Below are 19,152 nucleotides of genomic sequence, written 5' to 3' on the forward strand. Positions count from 1 at the left end.
CACTCTTTCTTCTTTATGGTATTTGAATCTATTCTGTTGTTGGAAAACAATTTCAAATACACTGAAAGATGAAAGCAAACCAGACTGCTGCACTTGTGTGTGAAACAGACCTGAAAACTGACAACCTAAGTGTGCAGTCTACCTAAAGGAAATTCCTCTAAGCCACACAAACACTTCGTGGCCCAACGCTGCAAAGCTGTATCTTCCTCTGGTCTGCATTCCCACATTTCTGCAAAGGAGAGGGTGAGGAGGGAAAGGAAGCAAACACACAGACTGAATTCATCAGAAGACCAAGGGAGCCACCTGCAGTTTGCAATCCAGAAGCAAATACATGATGAGTTCATGAGGTTTTCTGTCTTTTTCTGTTGACAAAGCAGTGTAGGTAGTTGAACTAGTGCAACATATCTGTGCTGAATTAAACTTTGCTGTCTCACACCTACAAATGTAGCTCTGCTAAAGGAAATTTGGCCAAAAATGAAACCTTTTAAAGCTTGTAAGCGTTTATGTTCTCTGATGACTCTGACCTGGGATTCTCAGCATATCAAATGCAGACCCAGTTTTTAAAAGTACTAATTCTGGTTCCTTTTAAACAAAAGTACCAAATGCAAATGACTGCAAACAGTTTTTCTTCAAGTTTAACACTGCACTGACCTCACTCTTTGGCTGCTACTTATCTCTTTGCTATTAAATAGCTGAAAACTAGGATAAACAAAACTTTTTTCTCCCCACTAAAAATGTTTCATTACACCATGCTAGAAGGAAGGGCTGGTGAAGAATGCTGCACATTTTGCAATGTCATTTCTCAGACAAGAATAACAGTGAATATAAGCTTTGTAACAGCCACAGAGAAACACTGCACAGATGCAGTATCAGTCTTGAAATAGTACGTCACTAAGATGGCAGAATAAAAACTTGAAAGCTGCATTTAATGCATGCAAACTGAATTATTTCAATGACTTTGCAGCTAAAACATTCACTCTGATCTAAGGAGAACACTACCTGCTTCAGCTGAATAACCGGACACAGAGGGGGCTAAAAATAATATTCATGTCAGAAACATACCTGTCAACTAGGGGAGCAAGGGAAGGAACAAAAACCAACTGCAGCAACAGAATCTACACTGAAACTAGCCTGACTCTCACCTGCTCCTCAATATCTGGCAGAGGTATAAATTAAAAGTGTACACGTTAAACCATGACAATAAGTTATTCTAGAAAATCAATTAAAAAACCCACCCTGAAAAATAACACACTTTCCTTTAAGAATGGGTGGTTTCACAGAGGAAAGAATTGACACTATTTTCTTCAGCAGATGAAAAAGAAAAATCAGCCTGCTGATATCACATGTAGAACACAAGACCAAGTTGTAAAATGCCCTTGCTGAGCAGGTGGTCTGGTAGTCAGTTCTATATTCCCTTCTTACATAAATGTACCTTGCACAATTAAAAGTAAAGAAGTTCAAAAGAGAAACTGCTGTGAATGGGTCAATGAGGAGCAGAAACAGGACATCAAAGAAACCTTACTGAAATCTGCACATGGCTATTCCACATGTGAACACCACATGAACATCTGTGTCATCCTACTGAGTCAGACTACACCATTCACTTCCACATGGATATTACAGAATTAACATGTTCTTAGTAATAACAAACTGTGTTCCAACCAGGAGGGTTGTTTGAATTAAAGCCTAACAAAAATATACTATGGACATTATAGCTTACTGGTTTATAGGATCTAATTTGCTCAACACATGCGAAGAAATTAAATATACACAGTTATGTGTTGCAAATTGCTGTACTATAGAACTTTTGGGGGAAGAAGAAGAAATTCAAATACTGAATAGGTAAGTTGTTCAAACTTTCTGGCATGTTTTCTTAACAATGGAAAATATAAATTTAAGGTATAATAAGGTGTTCCTGTGGATGCCACAAGCAAAGGAATGTAAAAGCTGAAGTGGGTGGGAAAAGCAGCCCACCTACATCCCAGCCTTTCATTCACTGCTCCAAGAAAGCTGACATTTAGACCTCAAATGCCACATACCCACAGAAGGTAGGTGGCAATCAAAAGAGTACTGCAGCTCAAATCTTAATGACTCACTTCAATTAGAATGCAGACATCCAAGCACTTAAAGGCAGGAAAGAAAAATGTACAGAAATTTTACCAGAACTGAAAGAAGTCTCGTAAAGTTATCCTAAATCAACAGATGCTAACAGAAGGCTCTAGCCAGTGATTTACTAGCAGATAAACAACTGTCAATACCTTTTAAATAATGCTTTAGTAGCAAGATAAAACATCCCCAAGCAGACTTAGGAGGAAAATCTCCACTGCAAGAACATAGAATTTGTGGTGAACAACTCAAGGTGCTGATGACTTGTGGTAACATCATTTGACCCTTACTTTTCAGGATGACAAAGGATGGGAAGAGCAGAACACCAGAAAAAAGAAGGGTTGAATGTTGAGAAGTTTGAGTGTTAGTATCAACAAAATGCAACAATGGTGTTGGTTGTACTTTGATTAGACTTAACACTTTAATAAAGTACAAATAAGTGTTGAAGTCTCCACATGAAGTTTGTATACTTTGTTCTTGAAAACCACGTGCACACACCTACCATACCACCCATGTACAGTAACAGCCAGGATTCCACCGTCATCTATTATGAGAGCCAGTCCCCTCACTTAATCCAAAAATTTAAAAAGAGCATTTACCTTCTAATGTTTATAATAAACTCCTTTGGATAAGCACTGCCATATGCTCACAGTTCTGCACAAGCACTGCAGTTCCCTCAACTGTTTATAGTCTAACCTTTATAGCCTAAATAGGAAACTATTAATGCTCATTTGAAGATCATTAATAATGTTGACAAAAGAGGATGTTGATATCATCACTGTAGTTAGTGTTAGTTAAACATCACCTTTTTCTTAACCTCATCGTGTCCTATGCTGTGTCTTGCTCAGAACTAATGTTGACTCCTTAGACTGTTCTTACATTTTTCCTAAGATTTTTATACTCCTTTCGGTGGCACATTTCAACCCTCTCCCTCCTCAATCAACAAAATAGGTTTAGATACCAAAATCCTGGCACTGATTCAAAACAAATTAAGATATCAATGTCTTACTAATTAGAACCATTAAGGTTGGAAAAAAGCCTCTAAGATCATCGAGTCCAGCTGTTAACCCAGCACCACCCTGTGCTAGGTGCTAATTTTTCATAATTACTAAGTATTTCCAAACTTAGCAACAGATTAGTCCTAGAAGTTGCTCACAGAAGGAGACATCAAAGTAGAACTGGAGAGTCACATAAGTTTTCCTATTGTAATTACTAAATCAAGACTGTATTAAGACATTAGTATATCTTCTATTACACGTGTATATTATATATATATATATACACATATATACATATAAAAATTAAAAGCTGAATATTTTGTTCAAGTTTTGTTCAATTATAGCTTATGTGGAAGTTGGTATTTCCACTTGTCCTTTCTCACTCAAACTCCCATACCAGGAGAAATACAATCTGAGCTATTAAGACCTTACTACAATTTTGAAAACATATCAAAATGATTGTTGAATTGTATTTTAAAAGGCTAATCATAAAGAAGCAACAGAACCCTGATCGAGAAGTTTTCCCTTGAGGCAAGTTGGATGGATAATGAATTCTGTACTGGAACAATCCCAGTAGTTACAGACTATTATGTACTAATTACTACCTTTACAGATCTACTGTACACATAATTAATTTCTTCAGAGCACTAGTAGCATTCTTGACTGGCAAAATACACAACCTAAATTACAAGAGCCAGAAATTAACATGATCCTTTAGGGAAAAGGCATTAACTTGCTTTGCAGTGTTTTGCAATTAGACTATCAATCAAACAGTGAAAAGTGATTTTGATAGCAGCAGGTCTGATACATTGAGTATTGTCACATCAGTGCAAAGTTATCTGAGGCCCCAAGCACCTGATGTGTCACAACTTGTCTGCAGAGTCATAACACTTCAGTCCTTTACTTTCACCTGTTAGAAGCCACTTCATCATCCAACTCTGCCTGTATTTAATATTCCTAAAATTAAACACCAACATAGGGAGTTTTTGGACATCATATTCCACAAAGCACCACAGACATTACCCTGCTGCTGGTGCTGTTATTTCCCCTCACAGTAGTAGACAAAATCTGATAGCAGTTAAGGACAAAGTCTGGTAAAAGAAAGTTCTAGCTGCATGACACAACACAACCTGCTTAAATTTAAGTAGGCTCTTGCCAAGAATGCCAACATTTTTAAAAGTTAATTTTAGTTGTCACAGTTTTTAAGACATTCTACAGAATTACAAACATACACATCCCCAGCTCTCTAAAAATGCAGTAGCCTAAACTTCCTGAGATGTATAACCACACTGGATTAATAGACTGAGCATAAACTCTTGTCCGACTACTTCATTACAGTATTTCCCTCCAAAAGTACCACTTCCCCACAGCTCTGGCTGCATTCCTTGAGAACAGGAGGCACTCAAACAGCAAAGCAGCTCATAGTTGAGTGATAACCAATTTTAAGTTATTTTCAGAGTACCTTAAACCAAAACTATGCTAAAAGAGAAAAATCCAGCAGGTTTTGTTCTCATTGTGCCAAAGAATCGTGAATAGAATTCAGAGGTTTAATCAAATTTGAATGCCGCAGCCTACATGGAACTACAACTTTTTAATGAGTGTGTATACTACCATTTCTTTTACTCCACTTACTATTCCCACTGGCATTCCAAAATGCCATGAAATACAAGACAGCAAACACTAAGTCATCACAATTGCTCTTGGCAATTGTCAGTTTCCTTCCACTCATCCATTTATTTGTTTTACATGCTGACTGTGCTCCTGAGACAAAATAAAATGCATTTCTATTTGTCTTTCTATCATTGTCCTGTAATGTATGAGGAGACCACACCAAGAAATAGGACCAGAGCAGAAGAGAAATTTGATCCTAGATCATGCTTGAAATAAGTATTTGGGGGATTATTGAGCTGCCTGTGACTGTTAAGGCAAAAGGAATAATAGTGAACACCATTTCATGTTTCCCTTCATAGAACACTGTAATTTGGACCTCTGCTACAACTAAATGCTCTGAGACTCGTTTTGATTTCTAGTAGGTTTTCAAGTTTTAAGAAAAACTTGAACTTGAAGACAGACAAGATTGACTTTACTAGTCAAACAAATAAGACTTTAATATCCTGGGTAATATGCTGTAGCATTCTGAATGGTCTTTGCAGCCTTTCTAATAGCATCTTATTTTCTACAACAATTAACTGAGAACACCACAAGAAAGAACAGCAAAAATATTGGCAAGGCTATTGCTACAATAAGCTATTTGGATAATTTCTGTTGTTCCTACGTTTAGAACTGTGCAGCTATATCAACAAGAATTTTGCCTCATACGAAACCAACAACTATGTCAAAATTTCAAGAGGGTTTTTTCAGGATTTTTAATGAAGAGCTTTTCAGGAATTCAGAAACATTTCTTCAGCTTTCTGATGAAAGAATTCAGCTGAAGGCAGGAGCTTGTCATTTACATTAGGAAGGGGCTCATGCCACTGAAAGTGTTATCTGCTGCCAGGCATCCTTCCCTTAAAGGGGAAGACCAGGAATTCATTCTTTCACTATCCACCACTTCTTGGACTCTGATTTCTTGGGCTTCCCCATGAGCTCCTGAGTAAGTTATTATGCATCAATCACACTTGAGCAGCATTTGCTTGTTTTCAATGCCTGGGGCAAATCACTGGTAAATGGCCACATATGAAATACTGATCAATTGACCATTAACCACAGATGATAGTGAAAAGACTTGAAGAGATTATGTGCAGTCTCAGAGGGCTGAAAGACCATTTGAAAGCCAAGAAGAGCTGTGAATGGTATTAAAGTATCAAAATCATTACCAATATGCAGTTGTTAGTAACTGCAATCCCAGCTCAAGATATAAACATTATTATCATATCTCCAATTGAAGGAATTAAGTGCTTGAGAAATTAATTTGCTTTTCATCTAAAACCAATAGCAGAAGAGGTATTTGCATGACATAGTGAACAGCCTCAGTTACACCTGACAGAAAGCCCCAACATGGTTTTTATTCTCACTGTATTGTTCACTGCAGCAGAGTCTCACAGACTCGTTTCACACTGTGTTCCAGCAAGAATCAGTAGACCATCTGACGCCTTCCCAGGCTATTATGCAAACAGTTTAAAGAGTTGCACTCACCCATTCAACCCTTTGAAAACTAACTTACATCATTCACTAATGACAGCAGCGATGCAGTTTGACTGCACACAACATTTGTGTGTGTATGTGCTTCTTAAATGACACCACACAAATTGAAATACTAATTCAGGGAGTGTATTTAAAGACTTTTTTTTTAATGACAGCTGCTTATAGTATTAGGTAAAAAAAGAAGTGAAAGCAAAGACCAAGGACATAAACATGAAAAGTTTAAAAACAATGATGGTTTGAACCACATATTCCAGAATCATGAAAGTTGGCACAGCAGAGAGTTGTGATTTCATGATTCAACAGCATATTGTAATAGCTACATTCCAGGTCTTACTGGTAGAGGACTGTGATTTAGCAAAGTGATACAAGCAAGTAAATTTTTGTTACACAACAAACCCTCCATGTCTGGAATATCTAAAAGAACCTGACAACTTAGAGCTCCTGCAGCTAGGCATATTAATGCAGCTAAGCATGATTTTAGAATCAGAATTTAAACTTCATTATCATTTCATTTGAAGAAAATTTGCATCTGCCTGCAACATATCCTGCACTTATCAGAGACATTACTGCAAAAAGGTTCCTCCCTTCATGCTATAAAGTGAGGGAGGAACAATTCTTGTAATAGACTGTTAGGCTTAATAAAAACATACACTTTAAATCATCTTCCTGCTATAAAACCATCATATGAATTCCATGGTATTGCACAAAGCATAAAAGAAGAGTGTCATTGCACATTTTTAAACTTAATAAAAACATAATAAAAAGTAAAATAAGAATGTACCTTTCATTTGGGTTCCAAAGGTAAGTGCCAATTTTGCAAACAGCTCTGGGTCTTCAAATTTATCTTCTTCAGCCTTTACCCAAAAGCTGTTTTCTCCTATCTCTTGAGGCTCAATCTGAAAGAAAAATGGCACCTCCAAAGTTAATAACTAGCCTTTTTAACAGCCAAGGTAAAGACAGTGTTACTGCACTTCTGTGGTAATTGGACTGAATGAAGTTTAGTCATGGTCCAGGTATGTTCTCCTCAAGCTGCACAGACACAAAGGGATGAACTCCCCTTTAGCCACAAAATGATTTGTACTGGATTTCTCCCATTTGACAAGTTTTCCCAACTGGCCTGATAACATTAGCATCTGGGTTTGAAAGTGTTCTGGTTTTCTCTTGACTACTTTTTCAAGTTCCCAAATTCTTTACCACTGATCTGTCTCCCAGCTACTTGAGAACTGCAGAGGGAATGCTCCTCCTTACACTGTCGGAGTATGGAACACCTTATCTGTAAATGAACTGCCCATGTCACCTTCCAGTGACTCAATATTAAGTCTGTACTGTCTATATTGAAAGCCAACTTTATTTTTTGTGTATGACTCAAAACAGCTTTTTTGTTTTCACAATATGTTTCTCTAACAGATTTTATCATATTATGAATTCTTGTTTACAAGTCTGTTTAAAATGCCAAGTAATTTTCAAGGGCTATTTAACTTCAAGATGATATGCAGGATATTTAGCAATACTATATTTGTCAGCCTCACTCCAGTTGTCACTGCAACACACTAGTCCTCCACCTTTTACTGCTGCTTTACCACCAGCTCCAGGTAAGATATCTAAAAAAAAAACTACCTTAATCCAACACTAATGGGGAAGACAGTTAGAGCAAAAGGCACTAAATTAAACAGTAAGAATTTTATTCCTTAAATGATGGCTCCTTAAAAGTGATGATCAAATAGACTTTCCACTTTCTCAGTAGGCAGGAGATCTTTGGCACCGTTCCCAGAGCACTTAAGCAAAGTGTCCATCTGCAGTTACTTCCCATTGTCATACACAATGTTCAGATGCACACTTTATAAATTATTTCTATCAACTCACCAATGTAACTGATTACAGTCAAATTGGCTGCAATTACTAACAGGGATTATAAACTAGAAAGCTTATTTTTCTCTAAGTTTACAGGACAGTAGTCTCAGTATGTTTCATAGTTACAAAGCTCCTGCAGTTATGTCTTGAATCAGATATTACTTAACAAGGACAACTGAGTGTAGAAAACATAAGTTATATGTCTGGTAGAAATTTTTCCCTGCTTAAAGTGAGATGCCTAAATAAATGGCAAAGATAAATGAATTGTAGGAGACAAGCTATCCTAAGCAAAGAAAAAGGTGGAGAGCCATGACAAGCAGCTGCTTCAGGAAAGAGTTATATTGTCAATGACATACAAATTGTCTTCCCTCCCTGAAGTAAAATGGCAAAATAAAAATCTCTGTAAAAACCTGTGAACTATAAGGAAAATAAATCTAAATGGAAATACCCAAGCAGATACAAGGGGTTAATAAAAATCTGGAAGTTAAAAATTATAACAGAAGCTAATTGAAATCAGTCACCAAACACTTTCTTCAGAGCCCCAGTGGAAATGCATTTCCAAAATTAGAGCTCCATTTCAAAAGCAGGAAAAATATCTTCAACAGACAATAAATATTTCATAGCAAGGGAAGTGATTTTTTTAATATAAGAGTTTTAAAGGTTACAAAATTGTATCATTCAAATTATTCCTATGAGCACATGAACTAAAAATAAAACTTTTGTATGGCTAGATGAATTTCACAGGAAAAAACCCAACCCCAAATCTGATTCCAACACTGGGTAATGTCATATTCTTCAAAGTAATACCTGAGCATCTTTTCCAGTATGACAACTTTTGTTTAATTAATCACAGACTTATAGAACGGTTTGGGTTGGTGGGACATTTAAGGGTCATCTAGTCAGCTCTCCTTGCAGGGTTGGACTGCAAGCAGGGACACCTTCTACTAGATCAGGTTGCTCCAAGACCCATCCAGCCTGGCCCTGAACACTTCCAGGGATGGGATCCACCACCTCTCTGGGCAACCTGTGCAAGTGCCTCACCTCCCTCTTTGTAAAAAACTTGTCCCTTTTATCTCATCTAGCTCTGCTAATGGTGCTCTATGGCAATCTACTCTAAGGCAACAGGCAGTTTTCTGCCTGTACTTTCTTACAAGTACTCCCTTCTCCAAGAACTGAAAGGCCACACTAAGGTCTCCCTGGATAGCATAACCAGGCTACTCAAAACACTCTGCTAAAAACATAATATATATTTATGTTGCTGGCAGGACATTAAAGGCAATTTGCACAGTCATTTTAAGAAAGCAGGAGGACTATATGATTCCTTTTAAGGTCAGAAGCATTAAAGTTAATATTTAGTCTCAAAAACCTCTTCAGTTTTCTGGAAATGTACTGGAATATTAAACAAATAAACTAAGAAAACTCCTCCCCAGTTAAATTTTGCTGCACTTTCTACAACAAATTGTAACATCAACCTCATCTACAAGTGTCCCTAGCAGGCCTGAAGTTTCCAGTACTGACACTGTTCTGTAGCACTAAGATTCTCATCTTAATCCACAGCCTTTTCCTGCCTAGATGATACTGCTAATTTCTCCTCCCACAATAAAGAAAAGTTATCACTTTGCCTTATACGCAGAATTGCAGACATAAAAAGTAACGAGTTCCAAATTGATTTTTAAAAACATTTAAATTAAAATATTAAAAACATGGTTGACTATTTTGAATATCCCTTTAATTAAATACTTTGAAAGTCTGTTTTTAGACTTCTACTGCTAGATGCACTTCCAGCTTGTTTTATCTCCAAATATTTTGAAATCCAGTTACAAAATACCAAAGTCAAGTCATAAGCATGAGCTCTTCTGCTAAAAGAAACTATAAATTGACATGCCATGTATTTCCACACAGCTTTTATCTCAAACCTTCTAGATTCCTCCTTCTAAAATTAGTAGCATTATTCATTCATGACACTGCTCTGGTTTGTTACTCCAAGGAGTAACACTACCCAACACTTTTTAGAGGACCACAAAATCTAAACTTATTTTTCCTTTAGAAAGACAGTTAACATCACTTATTCAAAAATATCACAGGACAGTTCAGCCCCACTTCCAACAGTAAATTTCTGTCATTACTAGTTCTTGAAAGGCTTTGCTTGAAGTGGTGATAGTATATATTCAGAAATAATACAAAGCAACTTTTATGTGTCATCCCGTGTCAGTCAGCTCCACCCAGGAGAACATGGTAACACTAAACATTCTACAAATATGGATATCTACATTCATTTAAATTACCGGCTGTGCATCCTAAACACCTGTGCCATTTCAGAGCTTGATTAAAATTCCATGTTCCAAAGCTGTTCAGTGTTAAATTGCAACTTATGGTCAGCAGTAACCACCTGTCACCACTGAACAGCTTATTTTCATCAACAATTTGATTTCACCACATCCTTGGAACCAACACACTTCTGAGAAAGAATATGGTTTTCCAGGCAGGTGTCAGACAGTAGCTGGGAGCACAAAGATGTAGTACTTGATACAAAGATGTACATTGACAAATGAGTAGCAGACACCTAAACTACACTGAAATCCAAGCTAGAGCTCAAACCACGTTACATGCAATATATAAAGGTCCTCCTTTGACTTGCCTTGATGATTTGATGATCTAGGTACTTTTTCCTACAGCAAACATCAATACATCTACCACATTTTATACCACTAAAAAGCTGCCAACCACAACCTGCCTTGAGGACGTGAGGATTTAGTCTTGATAACAGATGCAATTATCTAGTACCTCACAATGATTTCCTTTAAATGGAAAGAGCAGTGGCTATACTGATCAACAAGGGATTTTAAAGGAACACACACCAACACACATCTGGATGCTTGTATAACTTCTCTTGTTAGAGTGACCAGACATACTCAGAGGGAGTAATAACTAACTGCTTCACAAGTGCAAATCAGAGCCTGTGCTTGCAGTTTACTGCTCAAAGAAATGTTTATATTTTAAAATGCTGCCAAAAATGAAATTTGATGAAACATAACCACCTGAAGACACTGGAAACTCATGGTGCCCAAACCTTTCCCTTGAGCAGTCACATGGCTCCTCCCTGTGGCCACAGCTCTGCTCCAGCACATCATTAACTGAGAAAAACCAACAAACATCTCAGATAACAGAACCTACAAGTAACCATTACAGGCCCCATATCAGCATTCTCTGAACTTAGAACTACATTAAACATCACAAACATAGAAGATTTCTACATTAAATAGCATGTAGATGCTGCTAGTTCTGTGGGAAAGCTGCTTTAAAACAGTTTGGATATATACACACCACAACTTAATGCAAAGCTGCAATTCATGTTCACTGTACATGATATCATGTATTGGAACTAAATCAGCTTCCTGGATAGTTGGGCCAAAGCCAAACACCAAGTTCTGTCAAGATGAATCTCAGTTAAAAATTTACTAGAGTATACAGTATCAACTCTAGGTGTAAAGCAAAGAAGGGGGAGGAACACCAGCATCACAACTCCTGCCATACCTTTGACCAGTTGATTCTCTTCATTGCAACTTCCAGCTTATACTTTTTCTTCTCCTTCATTCCATGTGGTAATGCTGGTATCACAGGAAAGGGAGCAAAAGGAACACCTCCGAGAGGTGGTGGCATTGGAGGCCCACCAAAAGGCGGCGGTGGAGGAGGAGCTGCTCCGCCAGGTAGAGGAGGGGGTGGAGGGGGGATCGCTCCTCCAGGTAGAGGAGGAGGTGGAGGTGGCATCACTCCTCCAGGTAGAGGAGGTGGAGGAGGTATTGCTCCACCAGGCAGAGGAGGAGGAGGAGGAGGTATTACTCCACCAAGTAGAGGAGGTGGTGGAGGTATTGCTCCACCAGGTAGAGGAGGTGGCGGAGGTATTGCTCCACCAGGTAGAGGAGGAGGAGGTGGAGGAATTCCTCCTCCACCAGGTAGTGGAGGTGGTGGAGGAATTCCTCCTCCACCAGGTAGCGGAGGAGGGGGAGGAATTCCTCCTCCACCAGGGAGTGAAGGCGCTGGGGGTGGGCACCAGGTAGTGAAGGCGCTGGAGATGGTGGTACATTCTCATTGCTTGAAGGTAATGGTGCTCCTTCTGTCACTTGAACTGTCAAGCTTGCAGCCTGAAATAGAAGAGAAGAATTCTTTTCACTGGGGAGAGGAGGCAGTTCAATACAAAGCTGAACCAACTAGGATGTTTTGTAGTCAACTGCACCTCAAGAAAGTGAGAAATGCAACTGTTCTTCCATTTAAATGAGAAACAATAACAATAGATTATAGCAAGTACCATAAAACTGCCAAGTAAACTGAATAAGCTCACATTTTTATAAAAACAAATTGTTTCAATTTTAAAGAAAATTTAATAGCAGCAGTAACGTTTAAGTGAACAGAACAGCATTTTATTTCTTACCAATGCATAAACCATTTATCCCACTTAGGATGCCCTGGCAAGCTGGGGCATCACACATGAGAACAACTACTCTGAATTTCTACAGCACTCATCTGTTGGTGGAAAACATTCCACAGCAATCACTGGAGCAGCTACTGCAGTGCAAGAGGTTATGGGACCTTGGTTGTCCATAACTGTCCTGACACCCTGCTGGGGGGTGGAGGATCCTGCTTTCTTCTCAGTCTCTCTGTACTTTTTTCTTTGGTGATAGGAAAAAAGAGCAGTTACAATATGCATGCTAATAAGCTATAAAAGGAACAACGAAGAGAAAGAGCCTTCACCTTCCTGTTAAACCTTGTTAAAAAGTGTGTTAAACCATCAGAGACATGAGTGCATCTCAAGCCAAGTGCCATCATATATTGTATAGTGAGCAAAACACTAGAGAAGAAAAAGGCACAGATGCTAGAAGTGTTAACTATACCATTACTGGGAACTAGCTGGAATGTCTGGATAATCTGAACTGTTAGAATCAATAAAACAGTATTAATAATTAATTAAAAATAATTTTTTGACTTTGCACAATGAACATGTTTCTTTGGCCCATAAACCACTACACAAGTTATAATGCAACAAGTGGTGGAGAACTTAGAGAGTTCTGGTTCACAAGAGAGACCATGGAACTTCAGTGTAACATTGCCTTGTAGAAACTTGTAACAAACATGAAAATTGGCAAGAAGGAAGTGGGAACAGAAGTGTTTGTATCTCCAGTTCACTATTCGAACAGGAAGTGCCATCATAGACATTAAGATAGCAAAAATAAGGAAAAAAGGCAACAGCCCAACCTTGCCTAGCACTGAAGGAGTAGGAAATCAGCCAGGCTGAGGCAAAAGCACCAAACCATACTATCTGTTAGTTCCTAAAGGGTATCAAAATCCTGTCTAAACCCCAAAGCTGGTGTAAACAGCTAAAAGTAAAAAGACTTAACTAAAAATATAAGAGTAAAAATATAGATAAATATATAAGACTTGAAAAATGAAGCCTTACCAAACAAAAACTTTCTGCAAAACCTACAGAAACAGCAATGCTAAAGCATAAACAACTACCTGGGGTGGGGAAAAAAAAGAATCAGGCTGGATTAAAAGTTTTTATAGCCTAAGGAAAAGTTTTTCTTCAGTACAGCAAGTGTCTGTGACAGGTGTTGAATATACTATTTGGAAAATGTTACCTCCATTAACTATCCTTAGTAACTTATGCTGCCTGAAAAACAAATCAATACAGCTATAACAGACAGCTCCAACTCCATAGATGCAATATACTCCAGGGCAATTTCTTTTCAATTCCTTCACCAAAAAAAATAAATAAAGAAATAAAAAAAATAACTCCACTGTGGAACCTAATGTGATATAGTTTTATTACCTGTGTTCGGAGCTGTTTGATTTCTGTTTCAAGTTCTTTGATTTTCTCTTCCCGTTTCTGCAGCTCTGCTTGTGCCTCTTGCCGAGCTGTGAACTCTTCATCAAACTGGAACAATTAACCAATGCACAAGTGTTTGGCCATTTATGTCCACACTGGATACCACATTTTCAGGAATTCTTTGAACAATATCACAGCTAGAGCAACAGATGCACTCCTAACTTTTTTCAGAAGCATTTTTCTAGCATGTTCTCTTGCAGTACCACATCATTTCTTCCACCAATAAGTCAATGATACAAAACCATTCAGATCCACCTACTTAGGACAGCTCTAAGTTCAACAGGCTTTTCCCACCTAACAATATTGTAAACTTCTCAAACTCAACTCATAACCCTGCAATCATCATGTTCAAGAACATGTCCTGCCACTAACTAGGCCCAAAAAAGCCTTTTTAGACCAAGCCATCAAAAACCAACATTCTGAGTGCTTTTAATACACACCACCATGGTATAGGAACCTCAGTACTACTGCAGCTAGTATAGAACATTCAGCATTTCATATCCTTAGACAGGATGCAATAAACTGAGATTAGCAAATAATCCATTAACCTCATGTAGGAAACAGGAACTGAACTAACTTGACAAAACATGCTGCATCAAAATATTTCCAGCACAAACACCAACAGTTATAAAGCCAAAGGATAAGAGTTAATTTATCTAGAAATACCTCCAAAGTTTTATTCCAAGAAATATACTGAGCTGAAATTATTCCTCTCCCGTATCTAGTAACAAATCTTAACTGCCCCTGACTGAAGTGGGACTCAGTTATCAAGTTCCCAATAAAACAGAACTGAATCAGAAGCATAAAACTATTAGGAAACAAATTCCAAAATGAACGATAAGATTTCTAAATGTGAATACTAAGGAAATAAATTACTCACCTTAATAAGATAATAATTTCCCATTAGAATTATAAGGAAATAATGCAGTATTTTATTGCTACCATCTCTGTGCCCAAAAGGTCAATGCTTTTTCAAGCACTGAATGACACCACTTTCCAGTAAATTTCTTCAAGTTCAAAAACAAAGTTAGCTAAAGAGTAACAAACATTTTCCCCTCAAAGTGTTTTTTTTCAGGCATATACCTGCACTTTATATATCTAATTGTGACCAAGCATTTCAGCACAAAAGAGCGACAAGTGGAACTTTTCCCATCAGTTACCTGCAGCAGAGGAACACAACTGAGGATATGTACAGTTAATACTTCTCAGCTGCTTTTGATTTTAAACTCAACTGAATCTAAGCTGTACACACAGAGAAAAACCCAAATCTCACAGAGCTTTAAATATTAAAGAACATCCTGCCTGTGAGATACACTATTTCCCAGTTTTCACTGTGAAACAAGCCTACTGTGTTCCTGTCAGCCTTCTGTTCCATACTTTAAAAAGAGGGATGTGTAGAACTTACCTTTCTGGAAAATTCTGCTGCTTTCTTTTCACTCTCTTCTACTTTAGCTTTGTCCACACATGAATCTAGAATTTAAATAAAATACCACAAGTCAGGCAAAATGTATCACAGCTCTGGAGGTGCCTTCCAACTATAATCACCCTATGAACCCATGACATAAAAGCAACAGACAATTTTTTTTGACACTCATTACATCAAAGACTGCAGCATTCAATCAGGCCTTCTCCACAGCTACACCTGTAGATTACGTGCATATTCAGAAAACTGAAGCAATTCAGTCAATATAAGTCTAACCAGAAGAACATAAAGACACTTCAGTAAAAAGAAGATAAAATTGCTTATAGTGTACAAACCAACAAGGTGAGTAAAATTCACGTCCATTCTTCCTCTGTATTTAAAATCTGGGTCTGTACCACTGCAGTGCAATACTATTTGTGACACACATTCTTCTATGATCTTGTAATACTGAGGTCTAAAAAACAGAAAACATTTTACAAGACAGTAAGAACATGAACAAGCATTTATGCAATTTGGGGGAGTAACATTAACTCCTAACATATGAATTACACAACTGCCCATAATAGTATCGAGTTCAAAGTCTTAGAACCACAGCATAGAATCATCAAGGTTGGAGGAGACTTCTAAGATCACTGAGCCCAACCATGAACCTGTCACTCTCCTGGAACCCCTAAACCAGATCCTCCAGCATTAGATCCAGATGCCTCTCAAACACTTCCAGGGACGGTGACTCCACCACCTCCCTGAGCAATATTCCAGTGCCTGAACACCCTCACAGTGAAAATTTTTTTCTTAACATCTAATCTGAATCTCCCCTGTCTCAGCTTATTTGTACTATTATTTGTAAAGATTCTGCATGTGGTACCTTGACCCTGCTAAGACATTGAGATGCACATAAGAGAAGTTTATATTAACAAACAAGATGCATGGCACCGGGGAAGTACTTTCAATCATTAGTTATACAACTAATATAACTTCAAAGAAGTCACAAAGGTATAAAACCTGAATAAAGGAAAACTGCTCAACAAGTTAGACTTTTGGGATGAGGGTGTTAGACTAAAGTTCAAGTCTTTGAAATAAGCATTATTATATTCAATAAGCTCTTTCCAATACTAGCAGTGCGCAGAAAGACAAATAACAGCTAAGTCTCAGAGTGGCTTTTCAGGTGTGATTATGAGCTACTCAGTTTATCAGGGCCTTGATTTCTATTCTTGTCCCTATCCCCTCCACAAAATCAAACTGCCAGCTGACACTTACCGGACATAGTAATCATTCCTGATGAGAAGGAAATGTTGCAGAATTGACAAGAAGTAATTTTCAGAAGACGTATCTTTCACCATATTATACAGCAGATGAAATACTTCGGTCACATCAGTGCAAACATCGTTAAGAAAACATGGGTGCTTAAGAAACAAAAATTAAAAAGCAACCAACAAAACGACCCAAAACCCTTCTGCACAACAAACTGCACAGCAATACACCCACCCCCCTACCCAACCCTTGCTCCCCAGGCCTTGTCCATATTGTTCAAGTAAAACCCTTCTACACTCTGAACCGTTTTCCTTATCAGTAAATACTCTTGTTTCACTAAGGCTGTCCACAGAAACTCTGTCCCCTGTTTAACAACTAGGACATGTTTCACTGCTAGCAAGAATAATCATACCACACAGTGTCATCAAATCCTGTAAGAATATTTCACATAAAGCTTTCATCTTCACTCTGGAATGAGCCAGGCTATTGGCAAACACACTGCTCAATCATTTGGGTTTCTTAAAGATGACCGTTACCTGTAATTAGCTGTTCTGTAAAGCAACAACATGACATGGGATTTTATGCTCCAGTCATTGATTGCATCTACTTTCCTCTGCTTCCTGCTAAAAACTTCCAGCAGACATTCTGAACTTAGGTAACTTGAAACTCACTGCTCCTTCACAGTTAGAAAAGGCAAACATCTAAAGAGCTTCAGAACCTATTGGAAATTTTGTTCAAACCTTAGTTATCAAAACTCATTTTTCTTCAAACTTATGACCTTCCATGGGTATAATTTTATATCTTCACACATTATGAGCCACAGTTTAGCTTAATAAGTGTTATTTATGGAAAATTAATTCAGCTTCCAATAACTTACATTTTACATATAAAGTATTAATTTTCTAAGTATTTTTTGAGCAAAAACAACAACTGGAAAGAAATCTGACAAAGTCTCTACTAAGATACACAACTTTGGCACATAAACTGCACAAAGACAACTCTAACTTACAGTTAATAAAGCTATTAAATGATGCAACAAGTTTTAACACCATTTCCACAAAGGATATTCCATTTCAGCTTTGATATCACTGAGACGATGCGACAGCTCAAAGTGATCTTCATCTTTGTTCTCATCAAACACTCTCAGCTGAATATCAAGCTCATCATTTTCCTTCTCTTTCAAGGCCTATTATTCAAGGCAGAATATATCTTAATTTTTCCTTTTTTTAAAAGATTGTATCATGACAAAATATAAGACATTAACCTTTGGAATAGGAGGAAGCTGTAACTCAGTGCCTGGGGCTGATTATAATGGCACAGCTGAGAAAAACTGAAGGCAAAATATCAGCACATAGAGCATGTTTGGGCTATAGAACAAACAAGAAGCCCTCTAATTGACATAGTCAGCAGTTTCTGCTTGTTAATGTCAGAGTTCCTTTAAAAATAGCATAAGGATGTTTCAAAACATTCATGAAAGTGGATTTAAGAAGCCTAAAGAAGTGTAAAGAAGATATGCTTACAATTTGTTATTAAGTTAGATCATAGCATTAAAACATCCACAGAACATTGAGAAACACAGAGAAGCAAAAACACCAAAACCAAAGTTAGCATTTGGAACAGGAGAAAAGATGTTTTTCTTTTAAAACATACAATTGTGCTAATACAATTCAGAACCAAGTTTAGCTTTCTAGTAGGCAAATCACCAAAAAAAGAAATGAGTTCCCAAGCCATTAATGTGAATGCAATCCATGCTTTACATGGAAATTGGCCTGAATTTGTGATAACTGGATACAACCATGTTCCCCAAAACTGGTGCCAATTCTAATGTTCGAAAAGCAAAGAAGGCAACTCTGAATCTGAACAGATTTAGAGAGGGGAATATGGATCACCTTCCTGACTGTTCTTCAACACATGAGCTGTTCAACGTTTTTAGAAAAGATTGTTTCCAAATTGATCCAAAGATCATCACTAAATATTAATTGCTTTTGCATGTCAGGTATCAGCACACTATACAAAGTTTTCTATCATGATTCATTGAAATTCGGTTTATTTTCTACCTAATTCACCTCCAGTTCTCAAAGTTTTTAAACATGTATCAATTCTCTAAACTAACTTGCAATAGATTACAGAAAAAATACCCTTAAGGAGCTGTCCAGGCTTTCAGATGTTCCACATCAAATAAAGGCAGTAGAACTCATTAATGTATCTACACAAAATAAAACCTAAATACATACCTAAGAAAAATTAACATGACATCACAAACAGTTTCAAGGCCGAATGTGCTAAAATCTGGAGGTTTTTGTTCCTGACACATGCTGATGATTCAAAATTTCCTATCTTAAAAGTCACAGTGGTATAAATTCTGTTTTGGCCAATATAAGCAGGTACTCTTCAATTTCTCTCATCTTCTCTGAGAAACTCATGAGTACCTTAATTACACCTTAATTTTTGATATGAGCATCAGAATGGTTTCTTAGTTAAGAGCTACAAATGTATCC

General features: G+C 37.5%; 1 protein-coding gene across 1 annotated transcript in view; it reads right to left on the reverse strand.

Annotated features, from left to right (window-relative positions):
• DIAPH2 (diaphanous-related formin 2) overlaps positions 1 to 19,152 on the reverse strand; it is a gene marked incomplete at both ends in the record, with an annotated part of 145,840 nt that overhangs the window by 108,158 nt on the left and 18,530 nt on the right. Inside the window, 8 exons of the mRNA XM_009081519.1 lie at positions 7,030 to 7,144; positions 11,634 to 12,165; positions 13,579 to 13,610; positions 13,924 to 14,028; positions 15,386 to 15,450; positions 15,739 to 15,857; positions 16,661 to 16,777; positions 17,722 to 17,840. Coding sequence (XP_009079767.1) covers positions 7,030 to 7,144; positions 11,634 to 12,165; positions 13,579 to 13,610; positions 13,924 to 14,028; positions 15,386 to 15,450; positions 15,739 to 15,857; positions 16,661 to 16,777; positions 17,722 to 17,840 — 1,204 coding nt within the window. The remainder of the gene's footprint in view (positions 1 to 7,029; positions 7,145 to 11,633; positions 12,166 to 13,578; positions 13,611 to 13,923; positions 14,029 to 15,385; positions 15,451 to 15,738; positions 15,858 to 16,660; positions 16,778 to 17,721; positions 17,841 to 19,152) is intronic.

This window comes from Acanthisitta chloris, unplaced genomic scaffold (assembly GCF_000695815.1).
Source record: "Acanthisitta chloris isolate BGI_N310 unplaced genomic scaffold, ASM69581v1 scaffold69, whole genome shotgun sequence".
In the NCBI taxonomy this organism is placed as follows: domain Eukaryota; kingdom Metazoa; phylum Chordata; class Aves; order Passeriformes; family Acanthisittidae; genus Acanthisitta; species Acanthisitta chloris.